The sequence below is a fragment of the Plecotus auritus genome, assembly GCF_963455305.1.
Source record: "Plecotus auritus genome assembly, chromosome: 9".
Taxonomy (NCBI): Eukaryota; Metazoa; Chordata; class Mammalia; order Chiroptera; family Vespertilionidae; genus Plecotus; species Plecotus auritus.
Genome location: NC_137783.1, coordinates 24,252,621 through 24,277,080, shown reverse-complemented (window position 1 = coordinate 24,277,080; position 24,460 = coordinate 24,252,621). Strand labels below are relative to the sequence as shown.

At 39.4% G+C, this 24,460-nt stretch overlaps 1 protein-coding gene across 2 annotated transcripts; it reads right to left on the bottom strand.

Annotated features, from left to right (window-relative positions):
* Window positions 1–94: 94 nt before the first annotated feature.
* Window positions 95–24,106, bottom strand: NOC3L (NOC3 like DNA replication regulator). Of its 2 annotated transcripts, XR_013961652.1 has the most exons (22): window positions 23,967–24,103; window positions 22,774–22,981; window positions 18,098–18,230; window positions 17,201–17,358; window positions 16,574–16,627; window positions 15,455–15,585; window positions 13,723–13,884; window positions 13,422–13,515; window positions 12,363–12,538; window positions 11,842–11,970; window positions 9,484–9,615; window positions 8,018–8,098; window positions 7,304–7,404; window positions 6,236–6,308; window positions 6,092–6,155; window positions 5,934–6,005; window positions 5,204–5,385; window positions 3,803–3,931; window positions 3,067–3,164; window positions 1,547–1,631; window positions 418–1,197; window positions 95–189 (listed from the first exon to the last, which is right to left on the bottom strand). XR_013961652.1 is itself a non-coding variant. In XM_080688197.1 (21 exons), exons 1-21 carry the CDS (start codon window positions 23,973–23,975, stop codon window positions 1,069–1,071), a joined length of 2,400 nt encoding a protein of 799 aa, XP_080544323.1. In that variant the 5' UTR covers window positions 23,976–24,106; the 3' UTR covers window positions 95–1,068. The 2 variants fall into 2 exon arrangements, 1 of the variants encoding a protein (XP_080544323.1); XM_080688197.1 differs by having other exon boundaries at window positions 95–1,197; window positions 23,967–24,106.
* Window positions 24,107–24,460: the final 354 nt, after the last annotated feature.

Genomic DNA, 24,460 nt, shown 5'->3' with positions numbered 1-24,460 from the left:
ATGAGGACAGTGGGGGGTGCGGGGTAAGGGCAGAGGGTGGGGTGGGAACCGGGTGGAGGGGAGCTATGGGGGGAAAAAAGAGGAACAACTGTAATAATCTGAACAATAAAGATTTATTTAAACAATAATAAAATTAAAAATAAAAGATGTGGGGCACTTCTTCCCCCACCACCCTCCAGAGCAGGGGTCCTCAAACTACGGCCCACGGGCCACATGCGGCCCGCTGAGGACATTTATCCGGCCCGCTGTGTGCCGCTGCCTGTCCTGCTTAACAGCTGACTCGTCCCAGGCCCGCAGTGCACATAGGAATTTGTTCATAGTTTTTTTTTTAACTATAGTCCTGCCCTCCAACGGTCTGAGGGACAGTGAACTGGCCCCCTGTTTAAAAAGTTTGAGGACCCCTGCTCCAGAGCATGCCAAAAAATGAACTCTGAAGACCAGAATCACATTCAAACTTTCTTTGAAAGTAGCCAGAATGAGCACTCGTCCTTTTTTCAAAGGTCAAATGAGGTTCCTTCTTGAAGTGTACCTACCATCCAGGAAGAGCCAATGAACTTGGTGTCCAATTTCAAGCTATTTTTTCTTTTCTCAAAAATTTTCATAAAAACATACTCACTCAAATTTAGAATTTTTTTCTCACTCCCTACTATGGTGGTGTAATAGAAATAGATTTATTTAGTTATAAATAGTAGCTAGCTGAACTGGAAAAAACAATCTCACCGTCTTGTTTATTCTGTGCTCTCTGCCCTCATTTTAATCTAGCAATTGCATCCCAATAAATTCAGTCCAAAGATTTTTTTAAAAACTAACTTAATATGTATATTAAATTTCAAAAAGGCAACATCATTAAGAAAGAAGTTTCCAAACATTAGGGGAGGAAAAGGCTTTGGTTTCTCCTTTCTCAATGAAAAGACGTTTCAGAGTTAGGGCACCACGCAAAGGGTAACTCTTCCTCCTTGGGGAATTTCCTTAGGAAGTTTCCCTGTACAAAAAGAGAACCACTGTCTTAATGTGCATCTGCACAAATACACAAGTGCACAGAACGTCCACTGGCTCTTCATCCTTCTGCTACCGTAGAGATGTCTTCAAATATTTGGTGAAATCCAGAGGCAACTGAGTAGTGACTTCATTGCAAAGTCTTTTGGTTAGCTGATTTAAATCTTCATTCAAAAATGAATCTCCTTGTAAAACTTTATCCTGAAGAAATAATAAAAGTATGAGTTAAAAGTTCTTATGCCAACAACAAAAGCCAAGCTGTGAGCAGAGCTAAAAATGGCAACAGCTAACACCAAACCAACCACATGTGAGCTGTAATAATGACAGGGCTAGGTCCAGTCGTGGACATACCCTACACTGAATGAGACAATCCATGACTGTCCCTATAGAATTCCATCCCCAGAGATCATCCTACCATCACCGACTAAACATGAAAACAAACAAAAAATCTACCTATAAACACTTAGGCAAATTGGAAACAGTTATTAAGAGAGATATTAGTTTAGTTTTGATTTCATCTTCTAAAAAAATAATGAAAAGTATCACGTACCTTCCTTTTGGAGCTTGAAGTTTCCACAGGAGGATTGAATGTCATTGCTGCCATGCTGTAAGCCTCAAAGAGTTCCACAGCAGATCTACAGTCACAAACAGAAACCCACCGTCACAAAGACACCACCACACTGCGTTCCTTGAAAACAGTGGATCGTACCCAGAGAATGACTCAGTATTCTAAATCCATACATTATGGTAACAACATGATCCTGCTTTGAAACCAACAAATCAACACACACAAAATAAATCCTAAATTCCCAGGTGTTGACAACATTATCCAACGAACTCCACCTCCCAGAGGTCTGGTATACATTTAGAAACATGGGCCTGAACAGAAAAGGCTGAAGAGAAGAGCTCAAACTCACTGTGACCAAATCCCAGCTCAACCACAGTTATATAAACAATATGCAACGAGTTTAACTTCCTCACAGGAACCAGAGGAGCGAAGCATGGAGTCATCCTCCAGGGACTCCAAACAGCTCAACCCTTCAGTTGTCGGCCTGGATTAAAAGCCAGGAGAACCATTCTCCAGAGAGAATAAATGTCTATAACCATGGCATGTAGATGAGTCCTTAATGATTTGGGGTTGGTTCACACGGTGAGGTGATTAGGGTCACACCCCAAGCTCCACTCTCTGGGGGAAAAATAGCAGGAGTCTCCTTTCTCAAGCCTTTGGGATAAACCAGTTGCTCATCTTCCTCCAGAAAAGGAACCCCTGGCATAAATGAGGCAAATGTTCAAGAGCTCTGACCAAAACTTGCCATGGGGGAAAAAAGGTAATAAAGAACTGTTTTCTCCCTTTTTTCCCCTTTTGAAAACAAGGCTGGAAGTCAGAAAGAATGAAGGAAGAAAGAAAGTAAATGGCCATTTTTTAAATTTTATGGCCAAAAGTTATCTCTATCCTACCCAGAAGTAAAAGGATTTATGGAAAACTGCAGAGTTTATGCCTCCTTTAGAGGGGTAAGCAGCTAATTACTGCCATGTGAAAAAACATAGCCCCCTTTGGCCAAACCTCCCAGGGTGTGAGGTGAAAGCCGGAGGCAGTGATCCAAGCTTCTTGCAGGTCAGGAGGCCAAGGAGAGAAACTGCTGCCTCCGGGACGCAGTGTTTCCAAAGCACTTCCTCTCCTCGTTTCTCCCTCCCTGGCCCTCGCAGGACCATTTAAAGAAAAAAAAGAAGGAATCTCATTGTATTGGACTGATGGATCTTCGCATAAGCGAATACGGCCCTGTCTCATTAATTGTTGAACTGAAGTCATGGGAATACGGGGATTCACTATTCTTTCTACTTATCTGTATGTGTAAAAAAAAAAAAAATGTTGTGATTACCTGAAACAAATAAAATCAGAGTCAGCATGTTTTCTCTCTAGAACAATTCAGGAATATAAGTGAGACCTAATCCAGATAACCAGCTAGCACTTTACATGTTAACTCGATTACATTATAAAATAGACTTCTCCCAGGACAGAGCTAACAGCTGAAATGTATGGTTTTAAAATAAGGCGATGCTAGCTACTACCTTCGGCTCAACTCTGGTTTGAGTGCTTCAGAGCCTTCCAGAGGGGCTCCCGCCATCAGGTGAGCTGCCAATCTCCGCACGATGGGATGGAAATGTCGCTGAAGGGGAAACAGGACAACATTTGTACAGGCCAGTGTTTTATAAAACACTAGCTACAGTGAAGATTTTATTGAATAAGCACTAATTTAAAAAAAACTATAGATGTATATGTAATTCATAAGAACCACATAACTACAGGAAAAACACTACCTTTGTTCAGAGGATTACAACACAAATCTGATGAGCAAGTCACCAGTGACGTAGCACAGTCTCGCTTTTACAGTAGGAAAAGAAAAATCAAAAAGCTACTTCTCTTTCACAGGGAAAAAGTTCGTTCATATTTTCTGAGTCTCACTCTAACGCCGGCCACAACGTAGGACCACAACGTAGGACCACAACTCCCTCTCCACACTGGCAGGTGGGCCTGTGACGTCTCCTTGGATGGGAGCCAACACAAATGTGCCTGGGACGGGAAACATTCCAACAAATTCTACCCCACAAAACTGTCGTTTTCAGCTTCCTTAAAAAATGTATTTCAACATCTTAGAGTAGGAAGAGCAAAGTGAAATGCAGGCTATTAAAACACAAATTCTAGGAAAGGCGGACCCAGAACAAAATACACTCAGTACTCTGGCAACAATAACTACTGGGCAAAGCTGAACACAACTGCTGGCACAGTGAGGGGGGGCACGCTTACCCGCAGAGCGTGCAGCTCCCACAGCGCGGTGTTCTGGGCATTGCAGTACTCGGGCTCGTCCAGCTCAGGAAGGAAAACCCCGCTTCCCTGAGACTCATTGTCAAGCAATAGGTCTGTTTTGGGGAAAGTCTGCAAAAATGTCACATTAAGAAGGATTAATTAAATTAATATTATTCATTTAAAGACAGTTACTGGGTTCTGCATGTTTATTTATACTTAAATTTCATTTGGTTTTATGGCTATATAAGAGCTATAAGCTCAGTTTTATAAGCTCAGTTTTAATTTTGTAAATTTAAGCTTATACCATAAGAGAACAAAAATTGCCAAAGATTATTTTCTTGGCTTGCTCTGAAAAGAACTTATTTTATCTTGCAAGAGAAAACAGAATATTCTTTTCACCCAGCAATCCCACTTTTAGGAACCTTTCCTAAAGAAGTAATCACATTAGATACACATAAAGCTATTCACTATACCATTATTTGTTAATAGCAAAAACAACCTGTATGCCCATGAAAAGAAACATACAAAATACGAAAGCCAGACTGCCTAAATTTGAATCCCACCCCTGCCACTTGTTAGTAGCAGCACCACTTTAGGCAAGTCCCTCCTCCTCTGGACCTCACTTTCCCATCTATAAAAGGGCAACAATAATAGTAGCTATTTCACAAAGCTGTCATGAAAATTAAGCAAGTTAAGTTTTGTAACACATTTTCATAGTGGCAGTCACATAGTAAGAACTATAGGTGTTAAACAAACAACCTCATTTACTCATTTTTGTACTGACACAAAAATGTGTTCACCACCATTAAGTGTTAGAAAAATATTGTAGAACAATATGTACATCACAATCCCCACAACCCCCTTTCTATTAAAAAAAAAAAAAAAAAAAAAAAAAAGCTATGTTGTTTGTGTGCGTTTGGTGTGTTTATATATGAATAAAAAAAAAAGTCAGCTGGGATACCCACCAAATGGTAAAACTTGTAACCTCTGGAGAGTGTCAAGAGGGGCTGAATGCTTTTCTTTTGTAACTTAACAGACTTCCTTTATCATATGATTTTGTTACAGGTGTGAATTACTTTTTTAAAATGTTTTTATTGATTTTAGAGAGAGAAGAAAGAGAGAGACAGACAGACAGAAATATCAATGAGAGAGAAACAAACATCGATCAGCTGCCTCCTGTATGGCACCTGCTGAGGATCAAGCCTCAGAATTGAGCTGGTGACCTCCTGGTGCATGGGTCAACACTCAACCACTGAGCCACAGTGGCCGGGCAGGTGTAATTACTTCTAATTAAATAATAATGTAACGGGGGAGTGGAATGGATGGACACACACACACACCAAACGAAACACCATCATGGCACTGCCAGAATTTAGCTCTCTTCAGTGTATCACCACTCACATGCATTAATATCCTGTTAGTTGCTAAAATGCCAATGCTTGAGTTGGGAAGGACGTGAAGAGCAAGAGTGCAGAGGCGCTTGATGAAGGCCAGGGCTCGCTGCTGAGAAACCTGCTTCCTACGCTTGGTGAGCATGACATCGAGGCACTGGAGCACAATCTCAACCCCTTCATTGGTCGCACCTGAAACAGCAGACAGACCCCTCATTACTTCTCCATGATCCAAGTTCACTTACCCCAGAAACCCAAGCTCAACTGTCACAGGTCCGACATCAGGCCCCAGCCCAAGACATAGGGCTGTACGGCATCTCCAGTCAATTCTCCCCGGTTCTCACTCTCCCCGTCTAACATGAAGCTACATACACATGTGGCACTGGAAGGCCAGCACTTCATACACCAGTTCCTATTTCTCATTGTTCATTGGCTATCGTTCTGGTCACAACACATTCTTTTTTTTTTTTTTTTTTTTTTTTATTGATTTTTTACAGAGAGGAAGGGAGAGGGATAAAGAGTCAGAAACATCGATGAGAGAGAAACATAGATGAGCTGCCTCCTGCACGCCCCCCACTGGGGATGTGCCCGCAACCAAGGTACATGCCCTTGACCGGAATCGAACCTGGGACCCTTCAGTCTGCAGGCCGATGCTCCATCCACTGAGCCACACCGGTCAGGGCCACAACATATTCTTAAAGGAACTATTTATGAAAGACACATTATCTAAACATACGTACCTGCATGTAACCTGAACAGTGTTTTGTAGAGATGTGTATAGAACTTCATTGGATCAATATTCAGAACATCACCTTTTGAAATGACAACAAACACCAATTAGAAATGTTATAGCCTCCAAAGCTAAAGCAAACAAAACTTGATTATGAAGATATCTGACCTTGCCCAGAAAGAATATGAAAAGCGGTCTGGACACAATGAAGACTTTCTTGATAGCTTAGGTCCTTAAAAAAAAAAAAAAAGATACTAAGAATAATAATACCATTTATATCTTAAAAAGTAATTAATTAATAGAGATACTTACACCAGACTCAATGAGACTATGTAGAACTACTAATAAATCATCAAAAAACTCCACATTTATAAGGTGAGCGAACCTAAAAATCAAAAATATAGTTAAAAGAAAACCTAAAAACAGAAATAAAGAAGCCACAAATTCAACTTGACTTTAAATTTATAATTTTAATATTCCTTATTCCAAATGTTAGCTATGATAGAGATGATGGAGAAGACTATTGTTACTTCTCATTCATTCAGACTGACCTTTTGACAATCCATAGTGGGACACTATAGTCAGCAGGAACATATGAGGCACTAAACAAACTAATACAGTATTTCAAAAATACTTCTGCCCTGGGAAAGAAGTTGCTAAGAGCAAACAACTTCCCCGAAGAAAGTTTACCGGGCATCCAGCACTGTTCTAAGCCCTAAGAGCGCAAGCAGCATCAGGATCACAGGTGGTGGGAAGAAGGAAGGAGGGAAGATTCTGCTCTTTATAAGAATATGGACCCCATAAAAGCTTTACGGGAAAAGAAGGTGGAGCTGGTGTCTAGTTCAGGCTCTGCAATGAATTACCTTTATGATCCCAGGTTAAGTCACTGGACTAGCCTGGGCCTCTATTTCTAGAAATAACTGAGATCACCCACTAGAGTTAAAGAGAAAGAATCATGGGAGCTACTAAACGTCCAAGTACTCTACACACTATAAAAGATTAGGCCCTGAACTAGTTATAGGATGTCTCTTCAGTATTAATGCAAGAGCCTCTGACACCATGTAAATCTTAGAACAGGAAAGGACTTAGAAGTCACATATTCCCTGTCTATTGGTACAATCTTTTTGGGAAGCAGTTTGGCAATATTTATCAAAATTTAAAATGAACATACCCTTTGGCTTAATGATATAAACCCAAGTACACGAAATACTTCCAAAGCAGCCAAATAAAAATAAAGCAAGGAAAGGCTGGTGACCAAAAATAAAGAGAACTGAGAAGGACACTGAGTCATCATTAGTAAACCCTGTCCAAAACTCATGGTTACTTCGTTCTTATTTACTTAGAAAGAATCTAAAAGGTTTCAACCTACACAGCCCTTACTTGGCAAGACCTTCTAGAACTGCTGGCAGGAGAGGGGACCTCTGGGCCTTCTTCAATATTCTGAAGTAAGTTACAAACACTATATTCAATGTCTCCGTGTGCTGGCCAAAGAAACAGACAGCATGACGTCAGTACAACGCAGTACACTTTCTCCTGAAATACTGTAACTATCATCAAAGCTCAACCTTTCTACCCTTCCCCTCCCTCCCAACAATGCAATCTTAGGAGCTTTCACAAAGTGAAGCTTTAACAGAATGAAGGTACACAACCTGTGATTTCATAAAACCAGCACTGATCACATAATTTCTTGTACGTCTCATATCTAAGCCTCATGAAATAAACCAAAATTATATAACCATAAGTTGAAACAATAAATCCCTAAAATAGTTTAACAAAACATTTTAAAAAGCATTGGACAGCGATTTTCAACTTTTTTTCATCTCATGGCACATATAAACTGATTACTAGAATTCTGCAGTACACCAAAAAAAATACATCTTTTGCCAATCTGACAAAAAAAAAAAAAAAAACTTACAATTTTGATTCATTCACACCGGATGGGTATTGTTATGTTGGCTCTTTTTTTTTTTTTTTTTTTTTTGACAGTCTAAGGGAAAACAGCTCAGTGCCCCTGACTAAATAGTCAGGTACTGCATGTTTAAAATTTCTTGCAGCACACCAGTTGAAAGTCGCTGGTATAGGGGAACTGCCTACCAGTTTCAGTTTTTTCTCAGTACTCTCGGAAGCTTCCGCCTCCCGAAGCTCTCGCTCTAGTTTCTCTTCTGCTTTTTTCCACTGAAAATAGATTGAAAAATGAAGAGTATATATTATACCATTGAGTGAAAACAGCAACCTTCAGAGATAAAATACGTAAATACTGTGAAACATACATAATACCACAGATTCCCTATGAATGCAAATAGAAGCAAAGCAGAAAAGCGTGGATAAGAAGCACACACAAACCAAACTTAGGACAGTGGTGGCCTCCTGGGAGGAAGGCACTAGAAAGAAATAAGGAGACCACAGGGGATTCTAACTCTAACACAATGGCTTCTTTTCAAGAAAAAAACTGAAGTCTTCATATTTGCTCATTCAGAAAGGGGGACACATGGGATGTGCTATATTATTCTCTGTAGTTTTCCATAATTTAATTTTTTTTCAAAAAAGGAAGAATATGCTGAGCCCAGAAATTATTCTTATTGTTAAATCATCTACAATACAGAAGCAAGTCATCACCAAAACTTCCCAAATTCATTTATATACAATGCATAAAGCCAGATACTATATAGAAGTTCAACAAAATATCTATTTGTTTCCATTTCCTTCCGCTCTAAGAGCAGCGAACAATGGTTGCTAAGCTGCCTGAGCCATAGGGGACGGCCTGAGAAAGTTTCCTTCCTCAGTGCGGCTGATAAAGAGCTGGGCCTTTGTTTCCCCACCACAGTTATGTATCCAACTTCCGTTAGGATAGTATGGTATAAATAATGAAAACATTTACCTTCATTTGTTTAGTAATGAAGTCTAATTTGATAATTCTGTCATGTTTTCAAAATTTTTAGACACATGCAAAAATGGATATCCTGGACATTATTTTTTATTTTATTTTCATAAGCAATTTGATAACCCTAATAAACTGTTTAGAAATGTTTGAGAAATGATAACAACAAATAGTGGTAGTGGTAGCTAACGTTTATAAAGCATGCCGGGCTATGCACGCTGCCTGGTGCTTTACATACATTATCTTACTGAAACTGTACAAAGACTCGGCAAGATAGGAACTTTTAATTAGCTCCATTTCTCAACATTAAAAACAAAACAAAAAATGTGTCCAGGGTCTAATAGTAAATAAACAAATGTTTCAGATACAATAAAGGAACATGATTCAATGAACAAAAACCCACTTTGTTGCTAACTTCACAAGAAGACACCCTTTCTGTTAAGGAAAGAACTGGTGTGTCACAAGGAATCTAAGATGAAGGTAAACGCCAGCATGGCAAGAAAATCTTTTTCTCTGTTGCTCTCCTTCCAGTAAATTTTCAGTTTAAATTGATTTAATTAAGTATTTCTTTGTAATAACTGGGAAAATTAAACTCTTAGTTACAATCATGATTTAACAATGATTTTACCTGTTCTTATACATAATTTTAATCTAAAATTTAAAAAAAGGAAATAAATCAAACCTTTCTCTGCATTCTTGATAGATTTTTTCTCTTTTCCTTGAAAGTCATGAATTTTTTTGGTTTATTAATGTCCTCTGTGTCTTTTTTCACTTCTACTTCCTTGATTCTTAGGCACAAGAATGTTTTTAGCATCTAATATTGAAGAAGACACAAATGTAAGTATTAAGTTTATATTGCCCTCAAAAACTTTATACAGAAAAATATGCACTTGACAATGTTATTTCCTCCCTTCGTGCAAAAAAAGAAAAAGAAAAAAACACCTTTGAACTATCTTTTATCACATTTAACATAAAGATCTGTTATATTTTTGCTAAACATATTTGGTAACTTGTGTCTATGAAAGCACAACTACTATTTGGCTAAATACAAGTAATATTATTCTGCAGTTTGATGACAATAATAAAGAGAGAGCACATTCTTTGGCACTGGCAGACAGGATCACAAAAAGCAGACAGGCCAGAAAAAGGTTTGAACCAATATTGGAGGAGGGGATATAAATTAGGTATTACTTTTTTTTCTTTTTTGAAATATGTATATTTTTTATTGATTTCAGAGAAGAAGGGAGAGAGAGATAGAAACATCAATGATGAGAGAGAATCATTGATTGGCTGCCTCTTGCCCGCCCCCTACTGGGGAACGAGCCCACAATCTGAGCATGTGCCCTTGATCGGAATCGAACCTGCGACCCTTTAGTCCACAGGCTGACCTGAGCCAAACTGGCTAGGGCATAAATTAGGTATTTCTAAACCCGCTTTAATTTCCCATTTACCAAATGGAAAAATGTTGATCATATGATACAAACTTTTAGTTATAAGTATGTAAGTTCTGGAGATCTAAAGTATTGCCGAAACCGGTTTGGCTCAGTGGATAGAGCGTCAGCCTGCGGACTGAAAGGTCCTGGGTTCGATTCCGGTCAAGGGCATGTACCTTGGTTGCGGGCACATCCCCAGTGGGAGGTGTGCAGGAGGCAGCTGATCGATGTTTCTCTCTCATCGATGTTTCTAGCTCTCTATCTCTCTCCCTTCCTCTCTGTGAAATATCAATAAAATATATTTAAAAAAAATAAAAATAAATAAATAAATAAATAAATAAATAAATAAATAAAGTATAACATGGTGACTATCTTATATAATAAAAGGCTAATATGCAAATCAACCAAACAGCGAAACGACCGCTATGATGCGCACTGACCACCAGGGGGCAGACACTCAACATAGGAGCTGCCCTCGGTGGTCAGTGTGCTCCCATAGGGGGAGCGCCGCTCAGCCAGAAGCCAGGCTCACAGCTGGCAAGCGCAGCGGCAGTGGCAAGAGCCTCTCCCACCTCCGCAGCAGCCTTAAGGATATCTGACTGCCAGCTTATATCCGACTCCCTCGGGGAGCGGGCCTAAGCCATTAGTCAGGCATCCCCCGAGGGCTCCCGGACTGTGAGAGGGCACCCTCCTGAGTGCACGAATTTCGTGCATCAAGCCTCTAGTAGTTAATAATACTGTATCATATACTTGAAATTTGCTAAGGGAGTAGATCTTCAGTATTTTCACCACACAGGAAAAAAAGGTAACCATGAGAGGTGATGAATGTCTTAATTACTTTGATTGTGGTAATCATTTCACAATGTATACATATATTAAATCATCACATTGTACACTTTAAAAGCCCAACAAATTAAAAAATGCAGTTTATAATTCTAACATCACTAAAATGAAAGTGTTTCCCTGTGACCAAGTTTCATGTTCAAACCTTATTATCTGATCACGCTACAATTCTCAATAAAGACACCAAATATTTTCTCTACTTAAGTACAATATTTATAATTTTCGCAGTTCAACTAAAATTATCAGCTTTAATGAAAGGAATCTGATGGCAAAGCAAGACTGAAATTAGGAACTGAAACAGTAGAAATTGTGAGCTGAGCAATCAAAACTATATGACTAGGTTACATTTGGGGAATTGAGTATTTTCCCTTTCTACTTTACACACTTCTATAAAGAATAAATACCTCATAGCAACTTTTGTAATTTAGAAACATAAATACCTCATGGCAACTGAAAATTAACTTTGTAATTTAAAAACAAAAACAGTGTAGCCCTAACCGGTTTGGCTCAGTGGATAGAGCGTCGGCCTGTAGACTCAAGGGTCCCGGGTTCGATTCCGGTCAAGGGCATGTACCTTGGTTGCGGGCACATCCCCAGTAGGAGGTGTGCAGGAGGCAGCTGATCGATGTTTCTCTCTCATTGATGTTTCTAACTCTCTATCCCTCTCCCTTCCTCTCTGTAAAAAATCAATAAAATATATTTAAAAAATAAAAATAAAAAAAATAAAAACAAAAACCGTGTAAAGTAAAATGCGAAAAACTTACCTCCGGCCTAACGTCATAATTTCTGCCCTTCACAAATCCAGAAATCACTTTGATTACTCCAAGGGAAGCTTGGCCTAATTTATCTTGCTTAAAAAGTTTCTTAACTGCCTCGCAGCACATTTCAGATATCTGAAAAACAAAATGTTACACTAAACTGGTGTTTCTCAGCACTACTGACATTTGGGCCAGAGAGTTCTTTATTGTGGGGGGCTATCCTGTGCATTGTAGGATATTTAGATGCCTGGCCTTTATCCACTACAAGGCAGTTTACACCCCCAACCACCACAGTCTGGACAATCAAAACTGGCTGTCAGCACAGCCCAATGCTCCCTTGGAGGGCAAAACTGCCTCCTGTTCAAAGCCACTGCACTAAACTTATAGGGATCAAATAGTTTTCTTAAAGAAACAGTGTTTAGTAAAGTGATTCTATTTTAGCTCCAAATATTTTTTGAGAGAAAAAAGCCATATGGTCTATAATTTTCTGTTAAGCCCAACAGCAGCAATCATTTAGAGCAGCCCACCGATTTTGACAGGTCATTCATGAGAGGGACAATCAAGACGATGATGTTGTTGTGAAAGTTGAAATGAGGCAGTGCCACCAGTAGCTCACACAGGCTCTTCACAGCCACTTCTGCCAGTCCTTTGTATGCCTTTAAGGAAACTACATTACTTTTCTTCAGCTTCCTTTGCTTCCAGTCTAATCAAAAGATAACTCTAATTACTTACTTTACTCATTGGTCAAAACTTCAGCTAATTACCTTTCTTTTACAGTAATATACGATAATATGAAAACTCAAGCTACCATGCAAATTCTTAAATATGAGTTGTATCTATCCTTAGACAAGACAAAGGTCATCATCAAAATGTTTCTACACCATCCACCCTCTGACTCTAATCACAATTACCAGAATCTTGGCTTTCCATGTTTTTTAAAAATACATGTATCAGCCCGGCTGGTGTGGCTCAATGGCTGAGTATCGACCCATGAACCAGGTCACAGTTCAATATCCAGTCAGGGCTCAGGCCAGGGTTGTGGGCTCGATCCCCAGTAGGGAGTGTGCAGGAGACAGCTGATCAAGGATTCTCTCTCATCATTGATGTTTCCATCTTTCTCTCCCTCTCCCTTCCTCTCTAAAATCAATAAAAACATATTTAAAAACAACAAAAACACACAATAAATTCCAACTATTTATGAAGTAAGACACATACTAGTACAATTACTAACTAGGTAAAGGACTGCAACAACAATACTAATAACTGACAAAATACAGTCCTTAATACAGGCTAGACATAGTTGTAAGCATTTTGTATCTATTAATTCATTTACTTTTACACAACAATCCTGTGAGTTAAGGACTAGCATTATTCCCACTTGATAGGTAGAAAAACTGAAGCACAGGAGATTAAATGATTTGCACATCACATAGGTGTTAAGTGATGAGCCAAGATTTGAACCCAGAAAGTCTGACTCTGCTCCTGACCATACACTATACTGACAGCCAACACACAGCACAAAATAGAGAATTCACCTTCCTGATCAAAGCTAAGTATGTTACATGCTTTCAAGATGTTTACTATACCTTTAACCATTTGCTCCAGATTTTCCAAATAAAATTTATATTGGCTAACAAGCCCTTCTTCAAATTCTCTTAATTTTTGTGTTTCTTTGCGGATCTGAAAACACCGAAAGATCACTTTTTAACATCCAAATATTGAAATCCAAAAATTAGCACAAAATGTTGAGTGCCTAGTATACTAGGTCATGTAAAACCAATCAAACAATACCAACAAACAAAAAAAAACCAACCCTGTTTCTCCCATCTCTAGCTCTCCAAAATTTTCAGCTTATTTTCTATAGTACAGTAATTATAGTTAGCATACCTTGGTAGATTTTTCTGCTTCTGTTAGGGGCCGAATTTTATATGAAGGAGTAATGTCTTTAAATAACTCCATTAGAGAAATGATCACCAGCTTTCGAACAGTAACAGCCACATCAGGATCCTGTTCCATCAGCATGGAACGTAATTCTTTCAGTTTTTTAATCTGTTAAAGAAATTACTCATCAGGCTAGAGAAATAATGACAGAACAATTGTGAGCAAAAGCAAGCCATACACAACTCTACGCTGCTCCCACTACGGACAGGTAAGTCACTGAAGTTATAAAGTAACCATGTTTTTGTTAAATAGTTAGAAAAAATATAGACTTAAAAAATAGTTTAAATTTGTTAATTTACCTGTTTTAAGAAAATCTTTTCAATTGGATTTTCTTGATGCAGGTGTGTCCTATTTCACTAAAAATACTTTTTGAAATATTGTTATATATACACCAATCAAATGTTGTATAATCACACATGTACAAGTTAATCAGGAACTAGTACAATGCATTCACAGGTAACTTAAGCTTCAGAGTTACTCATGGTACGATATTTGTCTGATGCAACGCAGAAGTAAAAAATTGGTTTCAACTAATGTGCGCATTGCTTTGATGAAATACTATTGCCCGCTGGAGTGATATCTTGAGAAGCAGCACTCTGGCTGATTAACAATGCTTGCCATAGCAGGAGCAGGACAAGTATGTCACCTCCATTTGCCGGCCCTAACTTTTATGAAAAGAGCATGAGGCTCCAGAATTAGAAGACCTGGGTGCCAATCCAGTGGCTGTTAAAATCTGAAAGAAATCCCTTGAGTTTTTAAAGGCTCTATTTTTCAGCTGTAAGATGAGATCAATAGCTCTTGTCTCTATGGTTTGACAATGATTAAATGAGATGGTACAGATCAGAAATATCCCAAATCCCCCTCCCTGGTTCTGCTCTCCTGACTTTGTTAGAAAAGGACAATTTCTACTCCAAAGCATCCCCACAGGAATTTTTTTCTATAAATATAATCTATTTTATCGTCCAATAAACAAGTATTGTCATAAGAGGATGCTGGACACCAATATAACAAAAATAATAGTAACACTTCATATAACTTCATGTCTATTATATCATTCAATCATCACAACAATGTTTTAATATAGGTCCCATCCTCCTTTTAGAGATGAAGAAAATGAATCTTGGCAGAAAACTTACCCAAATTCTAACACACCGTACTTAGAAGAGCCAAGACTACACCTTGGGTTTCCTGAGTTGACAAGTTATAACTATCATCACCTTCACTACTGTACTCATGGCCCAATGATAATTCATTATAACTTTCTGATCCATTTCACTTAAATATTTTCTACTTATAAATATTCCTAAACTACTATGTCTTTTTGTGTGTGTTTCTTACTAAAAACTCTACAGTCAGTCAAGCAAATTTGCAAGTAGGTTCCTCCTCCCTAGCATAATTAATTTTTATAGACTTAACCACTGTGAGTTACAACATTAAATCGACTATCTTCATTTAGAGACTCAGAGCATTTATGAAACTTCAGTAAGATTACAGAAGACATAAAGCTCAGATGTAGGCTGAGGCAAGGTTCTGTCTGCTCTCTCATTCTAACTCAGTTACTATGTTTTGCTAATGCTTTTCCTTTTTGTGTGTACTTTAGGTAACAAGAGAATCTCAAGATATTAGACATTTAGACCATATCTAATGTGAAGAACCTAAAGAAATTAAAACTGCTTACATTACTTTCTGGGTCTGATAAAATGGCAGATGCCAAGGCTGCAATATGCAGTTTCTTCTCCTGTAGCTTCTTCTTTCTCTCAATTAAATGCTCTTCTATGGTCAGCTCACGAATAGGATCTTCAATTATCTCTGAAACAGATCAGGTTTTCCCTCTTAAACATTCCTTTATTTACAAGTGTCCAGGAACCTTATTTCACATCATCCTCTCAACAACCATAAGGCAGGTACTATCAATAGCCCCATTTTATAGATCAGGAAACTGAGGCAAAAGAAAAGTAACTGGCCTATCCTCATAAACCTAGCAGAAATGGGATTCCAATCCAGGCAGTCTGACTCTAGAGCTCATATTATTAATGACCATGCTAATAAACCCACAAGAATTCATATTAATTAAGGGGAAGGACAATCTGATTCAGTTGTTTTAAAAAGTACAGAATATTCTTTGTTTTCAACTCTATTCAGTCCTCTGAACTACACAAAATTTGTTCACATTAAGAAATTCACAGGGAACTAGATTTAATAAACACACAAGTATAATCGGCAACAAGCCTATGAAGGATGACTGAAAACCATAAAATAGTTGACCTATAATGTCATTTACACTATCAATGAGGTTTGCGAAGCAGAAGTAAAATTTAACCAGCTTGTTCTGTCACAAATTTCAAAGCAATATAGTTTCAAACAATAAAATAAGTTCTTTCCATTTAACTTTAGATAGAACTATGCTAGCTTTTAGAAACCCACATTTAATCAACCCAAAAGGATTTCATACCACAGAATCATTTTTGTAATTTAAAGCTAAATAGTTAATAGTTACTTGTAGGCAGGTCCTTCACTTACAATTAAAAAGAATTCAAAACAGTTCAGTTAACAAGACTCTTCATGCATGCCTACACATTACAAATAGTAATTGCACAAATTTTTGCATAATAAAAAGCAACAATCAAATTCCACCAGATAAAACTTTCAAAATGTGAAAAAATGTTCGCAATGACCTTGAAATAATCAGTACTCCAAAATGCACATTCCAGATTTTACCTAAAATTATCTCACATATTATACAAAAAATGTAGTTCTCAATTAACAATTTAGCAACTATAAAGATGTATCCCATTACCTTCCTCAAGTTCCATCTCTTCTTGATCCTCTTCATCTTGGTTAGTGTCAAGAACTATGGAAAATATGTATATTAAAAATGTGATAAGATACTTAAGTGGTGAAACTATCAAGAAAAGCATGGAAGTGATTAAAATAAAACGCAGGAAAGTAGTTATTTTTGTGAAGAGGGAGCAATTAGTGACTGAGGGGAGCACAAGGGAAGTTTCTGGGTGCCGGCAGTATTTGTTTCTGCCCAGATGGTAGCTTTATGGGTGTGTTTTTTGTGATAACCCACGTAACTTCACATCTTTGATTTCTGGATTTTTCTGTGTGTTTTATTTCACAAGAAAAAAGATTCATATAAGAAAAAAAAGGCTAATAAAGGAGGACTAAAATGCTCTAATTTTAGAAACAACAGAATTTGTTAAAATACTCTAAGATCACCTTAACCTCGTAGCTTCAGTTATACTCATAGTATAATAGACACCTAAGATAATCAACTGTATTTCTAGCCAAAATCATAAGCTTGCTATATGACTAACTGTAGCTACTTCTACTTTGTAGATATTGGTAAATCAAAATTAAATTAAATTTTTAATAAAAGAAATGTGATATTTTTAAGGAGCTAAAATTGTAACTGATTTACCTGGCTTTTCCCTGGTCTGTGGGATTATACCACTTTTATCTTTGATAGGAAGCAAGTGAATCAATTCCTTCTCTGGTGCAGTTTGCAGAGATCGTGGCATTTTTTCATATTTATCTATAATGTTCTCATGCTTTCGTTTCTTGGCGTGAACAGGTTCACTGTAGAAAAAAATTTAATTTTCAGTTTTAATATTTTAAAAAGGAACCTAACGATCTACCATTTTTAAAGCACAGAAAAATTAACCACTAGCCAAACCTTCACTAGGTATATAAATATTAGCACTTAAACCAGGTACTTAAATAGTAAATGAATAAACTAATTTTGTAGTCTATCACAAAGACTCAAACTATGGCTATATCTAGTTTTCCCTTTAGATGCAAAATTAAGAGGAAAGTTACAGCAGATTCTTTTTGAAGAATATGCCACAGAGCCAACAGGGACATTATGCTATTCTGCGTTCCCCAAAACCTTCAGAGCATAGCATAGACTTAGGAGTTAAAAAGATCTAAGTTTAAATTTCAGATCTACTAGTTGTGGGGAAGCATCAGTTTCCTCTCTGTAAATGGGAATAATACCTACCTCACAGAGTAAGGAGGATTGAGAGAACGGCCATAAAGAACTGGGGAATGTTCTGCCAATTCCTCAGACAAAGAAGAGCATTCTTCCCCATTCACTATTCAGACTCAGACGAAATAAAGATGTACACTAAATAAAATCAGCTTGTTTTATTCATGAACGTCCTTTATTTAGGAAATAAACTGAATAATAAATAGGGTTTACTCTTTGTAAACATTGTGTTCAGAGCTGAAGTTCTGCACTAACCACCTAAGCAAAATTCAGAACCAAGTTTTTAATGCTGAAAGGATGTGAATGATTATAATCTAAATGAAGTATTACCTAGAAGAAAGATCTCTCGTTAGAAAAGATGCTCTTTGTCCTAAATCCTTCATTAACTGTAAGTCATCTTCATCCATCATATCTAAAGGTAGGGCTTCCTCTTCTTCCTCCTCTTCCCTCTCAATCCTTTTACCTGTTACATACACACACACACATAAAATCAGAAATATGAATTAGAGATGTAGAACTCTGCATTTTTGTGTCTACAACAGGAAAAACGTATACTTTTCTAATACCTTAGCCCAGTATTTCTAAATGGGAGCACTACTCACATGATGGGCAGGACAATTGTTTGTTATACAGGGGTATCGTGGGCTGAGCAAAATGCTAGCATCTCTGACCCCTGAAACCTAAATGCCAGGATCATCCCCAGGTCACTCTAAGAATAAAAAAACAAATGTCTCCACACTTTCTACAATGTCTTCCAGCGCATTTGAGAACCAGTGACTTAGTTCCTTAGCTTCATCTGATCGCCGGTGACTTTCACTTCCATTCCACTTCAGCTGCCCCCTCCGAAGGCCACATCCCTAACCCAAGTCTTCACCCCCATCTCTGAGCACAGCCTTTTGTTTTCCCAGTCTCATTCAGTTACTTCCACTGCACCTCTTTTGGCCAAATATGTAGACCAAGCAAGTCAAACTCGCCGCATGCGGCCCACAATGAATATTTTTGCGCCCAGCCAATGTAACGGTATGTAAGATACATTTTAATAAAAATTTCATAACTTAATTTTTACAATATTCTGTTATACATAATCTATAATAACAAAAGCGTAATATGCTAACTAGACCAGATGTCCTTCTAGACGACCTTCCGGACAAAGCCAGGACTGCAAGGGAAGCCCAGGTCCTGGGTGCCTGCCAGTGACCGGAGGGAAACCCGGGTCCCGGGAGCCAGAGGGAAGCTGGTGCCGGCAGCCAGGGGAAGGAAGGCCTACTCTTGCACGAATATCATGCATCGGGCCTCTAGTTATTAATAACGAACTACAACGTTCACTAATGACTGATTACTATAATCGTGTTGCATTCATTTCCCTTACGCGCCTCACACGTAGGCACACCATTTCTCTCCACTAATACTAGCAGTGAATATTTTAGCAGCTGATTGCCAAGTCATTAGTCTTGGACTGACTTGTTTGGTGTGCGCAACAGGAAATATTTCACTTTCAGAGAACAAGAAAAATAGGTTTATTTGCGTTATGCTTATTAATTTGTGCAGTTATTCAGTGTCCGGTAAGTTAATGTTCAAGAAAAAAATATTAATTTTTATTAAAATGTTCTATTATTTTACATTAACGATTACTCATTTATTTCAGCCCCTTGTATTCACCATATCTCTATTGATATAACCTACATTTCTATGAAAATTGAAGCTTTTGTTTTTTTGCGGCCAACATAAACTTAAACCTTGTTTATTTGGCCTGTGTTAGCCTTTGAGTTTGACATGCTTGATATAGACCTTCAATCCTTTGACCACTCTACTTTTTTCTATCTACCAATGTGTTCTATCTTCATATCAGACATGTAGTGACAGCCTATAATTTCAAGTGGGTAAAAGCTTCAATACACACTACTTTTCACCTTGTGTTTTAAAATTAACTATTTATTTTGTAGACTAATGTTAGAATAAAGAGTTTCCTTCTTTCTTGAAACACTCTTCTTTGATGTCTAAAACACTATATAATTCTGGTTGTCTTCCTAATTCTCTGGCTCATCCTCAAACTCCATTATATAGGTTTTTCTTCCCATTTCTTAAATGCTGGGGATCCTTAAAATTCTGTTCTAGGTTCTCTTATTCTCATATTACACTGTCTTCATGGTGATTTTACCTAAGTCTAAGGCTTTAACTACCATCTATATACTGTTAATTCCCCAAGCTATTCTCTCTAACCCAGGTCTTTCACTTTTAACCTATACTTTTTTTATTATTATTACTAGAGGCCCGGTGCACGAAATTCGTGCATGGGGGGGGGGCTTTCCCTCAGCCCAGCCTGCACACTCTCCAATCTGGGACCCCTTGAGAAATGCCCGACTGCCCGTTTAGGCCCGATCCTGGTGGGATCGGGCCTAAACGGGCAGTCGGACATCCCTCTCACAATCCAGGACTGCTGGCTCCCATCTGCTCGCCTGCCTGCCTTCCTGATTGCCCCTAACCGCTTCTGCCTGCCAGCCTGATCACCCCCTAACCACTCCCCTGCCAGCCTGATTGATGCCTAACTGCTCCCCTGCCAGCCTGTTTGACCCTAACTGCCCTCCTCTGCAGGCCTGGTCACCCCTAACTGCCCTCCCCTGCAGGCCTGGTCCCCCCAACTGCTCTCCCCTGCAGGCCTGGATCTCCCCCAACTGCCCTTCCCTGCAGGCCCGGTCACCCCCAACTTCCCTCCTCTGCCGGCCTGGTCAGCCCTAACTGCCCTCCCCTGCAGGCTTGATCGCCCCCAACTGCCCTCCCTTCCAGGCCTGGTCCCTCCCTACTGCCCTCCCCTGCTGGCCTGATCGCCCACAACTGCCTTCCCTTGCATGACTGGTCCCTCCCAACTGCCCTCCCCTGCTGGCCATCTTGTGTGGCCATCTTGTATCCACATGGTGGCAGCCATCTTGTGTGTTGGAGTGATGGTAAATCTGCATATTACTCTTTTATTAGATAGGATAGAGGCCTGGTGCATGGGTGGGGGCCAGCTGGTTTGCCCTGAATGGTGTCCCAAATCAGGGTGGGGGTTCCCTTGGGGAGTGGGGCGGCCTGGGCGAGGGGCCTGTGGCCGTTTGCAGGTTGGCCACGCCCCCCGGCGACCCAAGTGGAGGCCCTGGTATCTGGGATTTATTTATCTTCTATAATTGAAACTTTGTAGCCTGGAGCGGAGCCAAGCCTTCTGCTCACTCCGTGGCAGCAGCCATTTCCGTTGGGATTTATTTATCTTCTATAATTGAAACTTTGTAGCCTGGAGTGCAGGCCTGGGCCGGCCAGGGTGTGCGGAAAGCTTGGCTTCCTCCATCGCTGGGGAAACCCAAGCCTCCCTCCTGCTCTCTCCCTGGCTGCAGCCATCTTGGTTGGGTTAATTTGCATACTCGCTCCTGATTGGCTGGTGGGCGTGGCTTGTTGGTGTAGCTGAGTGATTGTTAATTTGCATATTACTCTTTTATTAGATAGGACTGTATTGGGATGACTTTGGTTAACAAAACCATACAGGTTTCATGTGTACAACTTAACAAAACATCACCTGCACATTGAATGGTGCACCATCGCACAAAGTCTCTTTCCATCCCCACTTATCCCCCTCCTTGCCCTCCTCCAACCCCCCTTTCCCTCTGGCTATCACCATACTGTTGTCTGTGTCTATGTGTTACATACATATATACATTTTTTGCTTAATTTCTTCACCATTTTACACCCAGCCCCCCACCCCCTCCACTCTCACAGCTGTCAGTCTGTTTTATGTATCTATGCTTGTTTCTATTCTGTTTCTTAAATTATTTTTGAATCTTATATCCAACTGCCTGATAGACTTCAACATGTAAGAATGAAATACTTTGTTTCTTTTTAGTATACAATTATTAACACATCAGGCTTTTTATTTTTTAATTATATATATATATATATTTTTTTTTTTTTTTCTTTTTTCAGAGAAGGGAGAGGGAGATATAGAAACATTAATGATGAGAGAGAATCATAGATCGGCTGCCTCCTGCACACCCCACACTGGAGATCGAGCCTGCAATCCGGGCATATGCCCTGACTGGGAATCAAACCATGACCTCCTGGTTCACAGGTCAATGCTCAATCATTGAGCCATGCCAGCCGGGCCCATATCATGCTTTTTAAATTCTACAGAAATTTAGATGGAAGAGATCTTTAAAAGTATCTAACTCAACCATCACATGTTTCTACAGATTAAATACCTGGAGATTAAATACCTTGCTGATTTAAGGCCACATTGCTTTAAGTAACAAAATCAAGAGAAAAAGCCCAAGTTTCCTGGCTTCCATCCCCATGACCTTTTACATATCATAATAATATGTTGCCAAAAGATCAAACTAAATAGGTCAGGATTAAGAGAATGAGAAGCACATGGGAAAACTGAATATTCAGATACAGTCAAATATAACTACCCTGAAAGTATCAGTAACATTGTAGAAGAACTGGTCTGACTAAAAATGGTCATATTCCCTACCTGTTTTGAGTACTTGGAGTTCTTGGATAATTTTACAAAAATAACCCCAACATTTACAGCTCAATTTTACTCCAAGTTTCCGAATGAAAAGAAAGCCAGGCGTTCAGAATACTATGGTAACACTGAAAAATGCACCAGAGAAAAGCAATGTTCTTACCTTAGCTAACTGCCAGTGAATGGGAAAGTGGCATGGCATGCTGCCTGGCATTTATTTATTTACAGGGCCATTCTGAGTTTGTTATCCCAAGTATTGTATCTTCAGATCTCCTTTCTAGACATACTAAAAGCAGAGGCTAGTAGTCTAGCTCTTTCTCACAATGAATACTATATAGAAATGTTTTCCTATACTGACTATAAAATTAGAAAGCATATAGGACTACTATCCTTACCTACTCTTAAGAAGGATTTGTGACCACGAGTGATTAATAGAATGCAATCATTGGAACATTTTAGAAAAACACTTTAGAACAACTCAAGGGAAATTAGAGCACATGAATGCTTTCACAATTACCTGGTCGTTTTTTCTTCGGGTCCTCCAGTGGAATGGGTTTCTTAGACACAGCATCTTTTACAGCTTGCCTTAGTTTCCTCTGTTCTTTTCGGTACTTCTTGAGATTGCTTTGTTGTTTAAATTGCTTATTCTTTAGCTTGTTTTCAAGTTTGACTTTACTAGTTTTTAGCAACTTCCTAAAGCTTGGGACCTGTTTTTTATTTCTTCTCTGGAAAACAATAGGAGGAATGCTGCATAACCAATAATTTATTATTATTTTTAAAATCAGATTAGAGAGAATTGATTATAAATTTATTAGACCAATTCCACAATTCTAATGTCTCACAGCCAAGATCTGGCATAGAAGAGTTAAAACCAAACTAAGGCATTTAGACTACAGAATGGCACTTGAGCCTCAATTATTCAACCATGGGTCTTATTGTGACCAGAATCCACAGCTGCTCAAAAGGGTCTAAGACCCCTCCACGATCTAATTGCAAATAGTTATTCAAGGCTATCTTAACTACTTTAGCATACTCAGAGCAAAATACTGGCTGTCTTTAACAATAACTGACATTTATATATTACTTTACTGTTTACACTGTTCTCCAACATACTACCTCCAACAGCCTAGTTAAGCAATGATTGCCATTATCCTGACATTACTGCTGAAGCTATAAGACCCGTATACTAACAAAGGCAATACTGAATTCCGGTCTTTGGATTCCAACTCTCTTGATGGTGACCCCTTACTCAGAAATCCAAATCCTAGGGCTAGCTCGAATTTTCTGCAAGAACTGGAGCAAAGCACTTGTTTTCCTATCTTCTTACCCTGTGGGGGTAAGGACTCGTTTCGAATCCTATGACTCACACTATAAATTCACTGAGAACAGGACTCTGCTTCTCATCTGTAAAATAAGGGGTTCGAAACACAGTCTTGAAGGAACCCTTCAATGTCTGACATCCTAGGGATGCAAGACTCGGTGCTCGTCTCATCGTGGCTATTGAAGCGGAGCGTGATCACAATGGGCAATGAAGGAAGACGCAGGTGTAAGGGCCGGGATGCGGACAACGCATTGAACCAAGAGGGAGCCCCAAATCTAGGCCACCGCCCCCTAAACAAGGATGAAAACGGCCAGAAAGCTACACTAGGCAGCGACTCTAAGCCAAAGGGACCCCTAAATCGCGGGGACCGGGCTTCTGAGGACCCTTACCGCCTTCATCCTTAAATCTGAAAGGCGTTCCGGCGAGACAAACTCTCCAGGGGTAGAGATGATCCAGAAATCCTGATGGGGAGACCCACGTGCCGCAGCCGCGACACTGCAGAACGGAAGCTGCTGCTGGTCCCGCCCCCTTCTCCGCCGGAAGCGGGGGCGGGACTTCCGTGGACCCGCTAGGGCGGACGCCCTCTCGCGGGGACAGTCTCACGGTCCGGGGCAGGCGTTGCCAAAGTGTCCCGGGGCGGATAATTTACTGGCTCTGAATCTTTGACTCTTTCCGGATTTCCTTAAAAGTGGAAATTGGGCTCCTCCTCTGAGAACGAAAGGACTCGATGTTTTCAATCACCTCTCTGCATTTTGTGCCTCTCCCCACGTAGGTACCTCATAGTTGTGTTAGACTGGGTTTTTTGGTAGTCTGTTTCCTCCCGTTAAGTCTTGAGGGCCGAGAAAAACTTACTCTTTTTGTGTAATGCCGGCGCTTTCCTGAC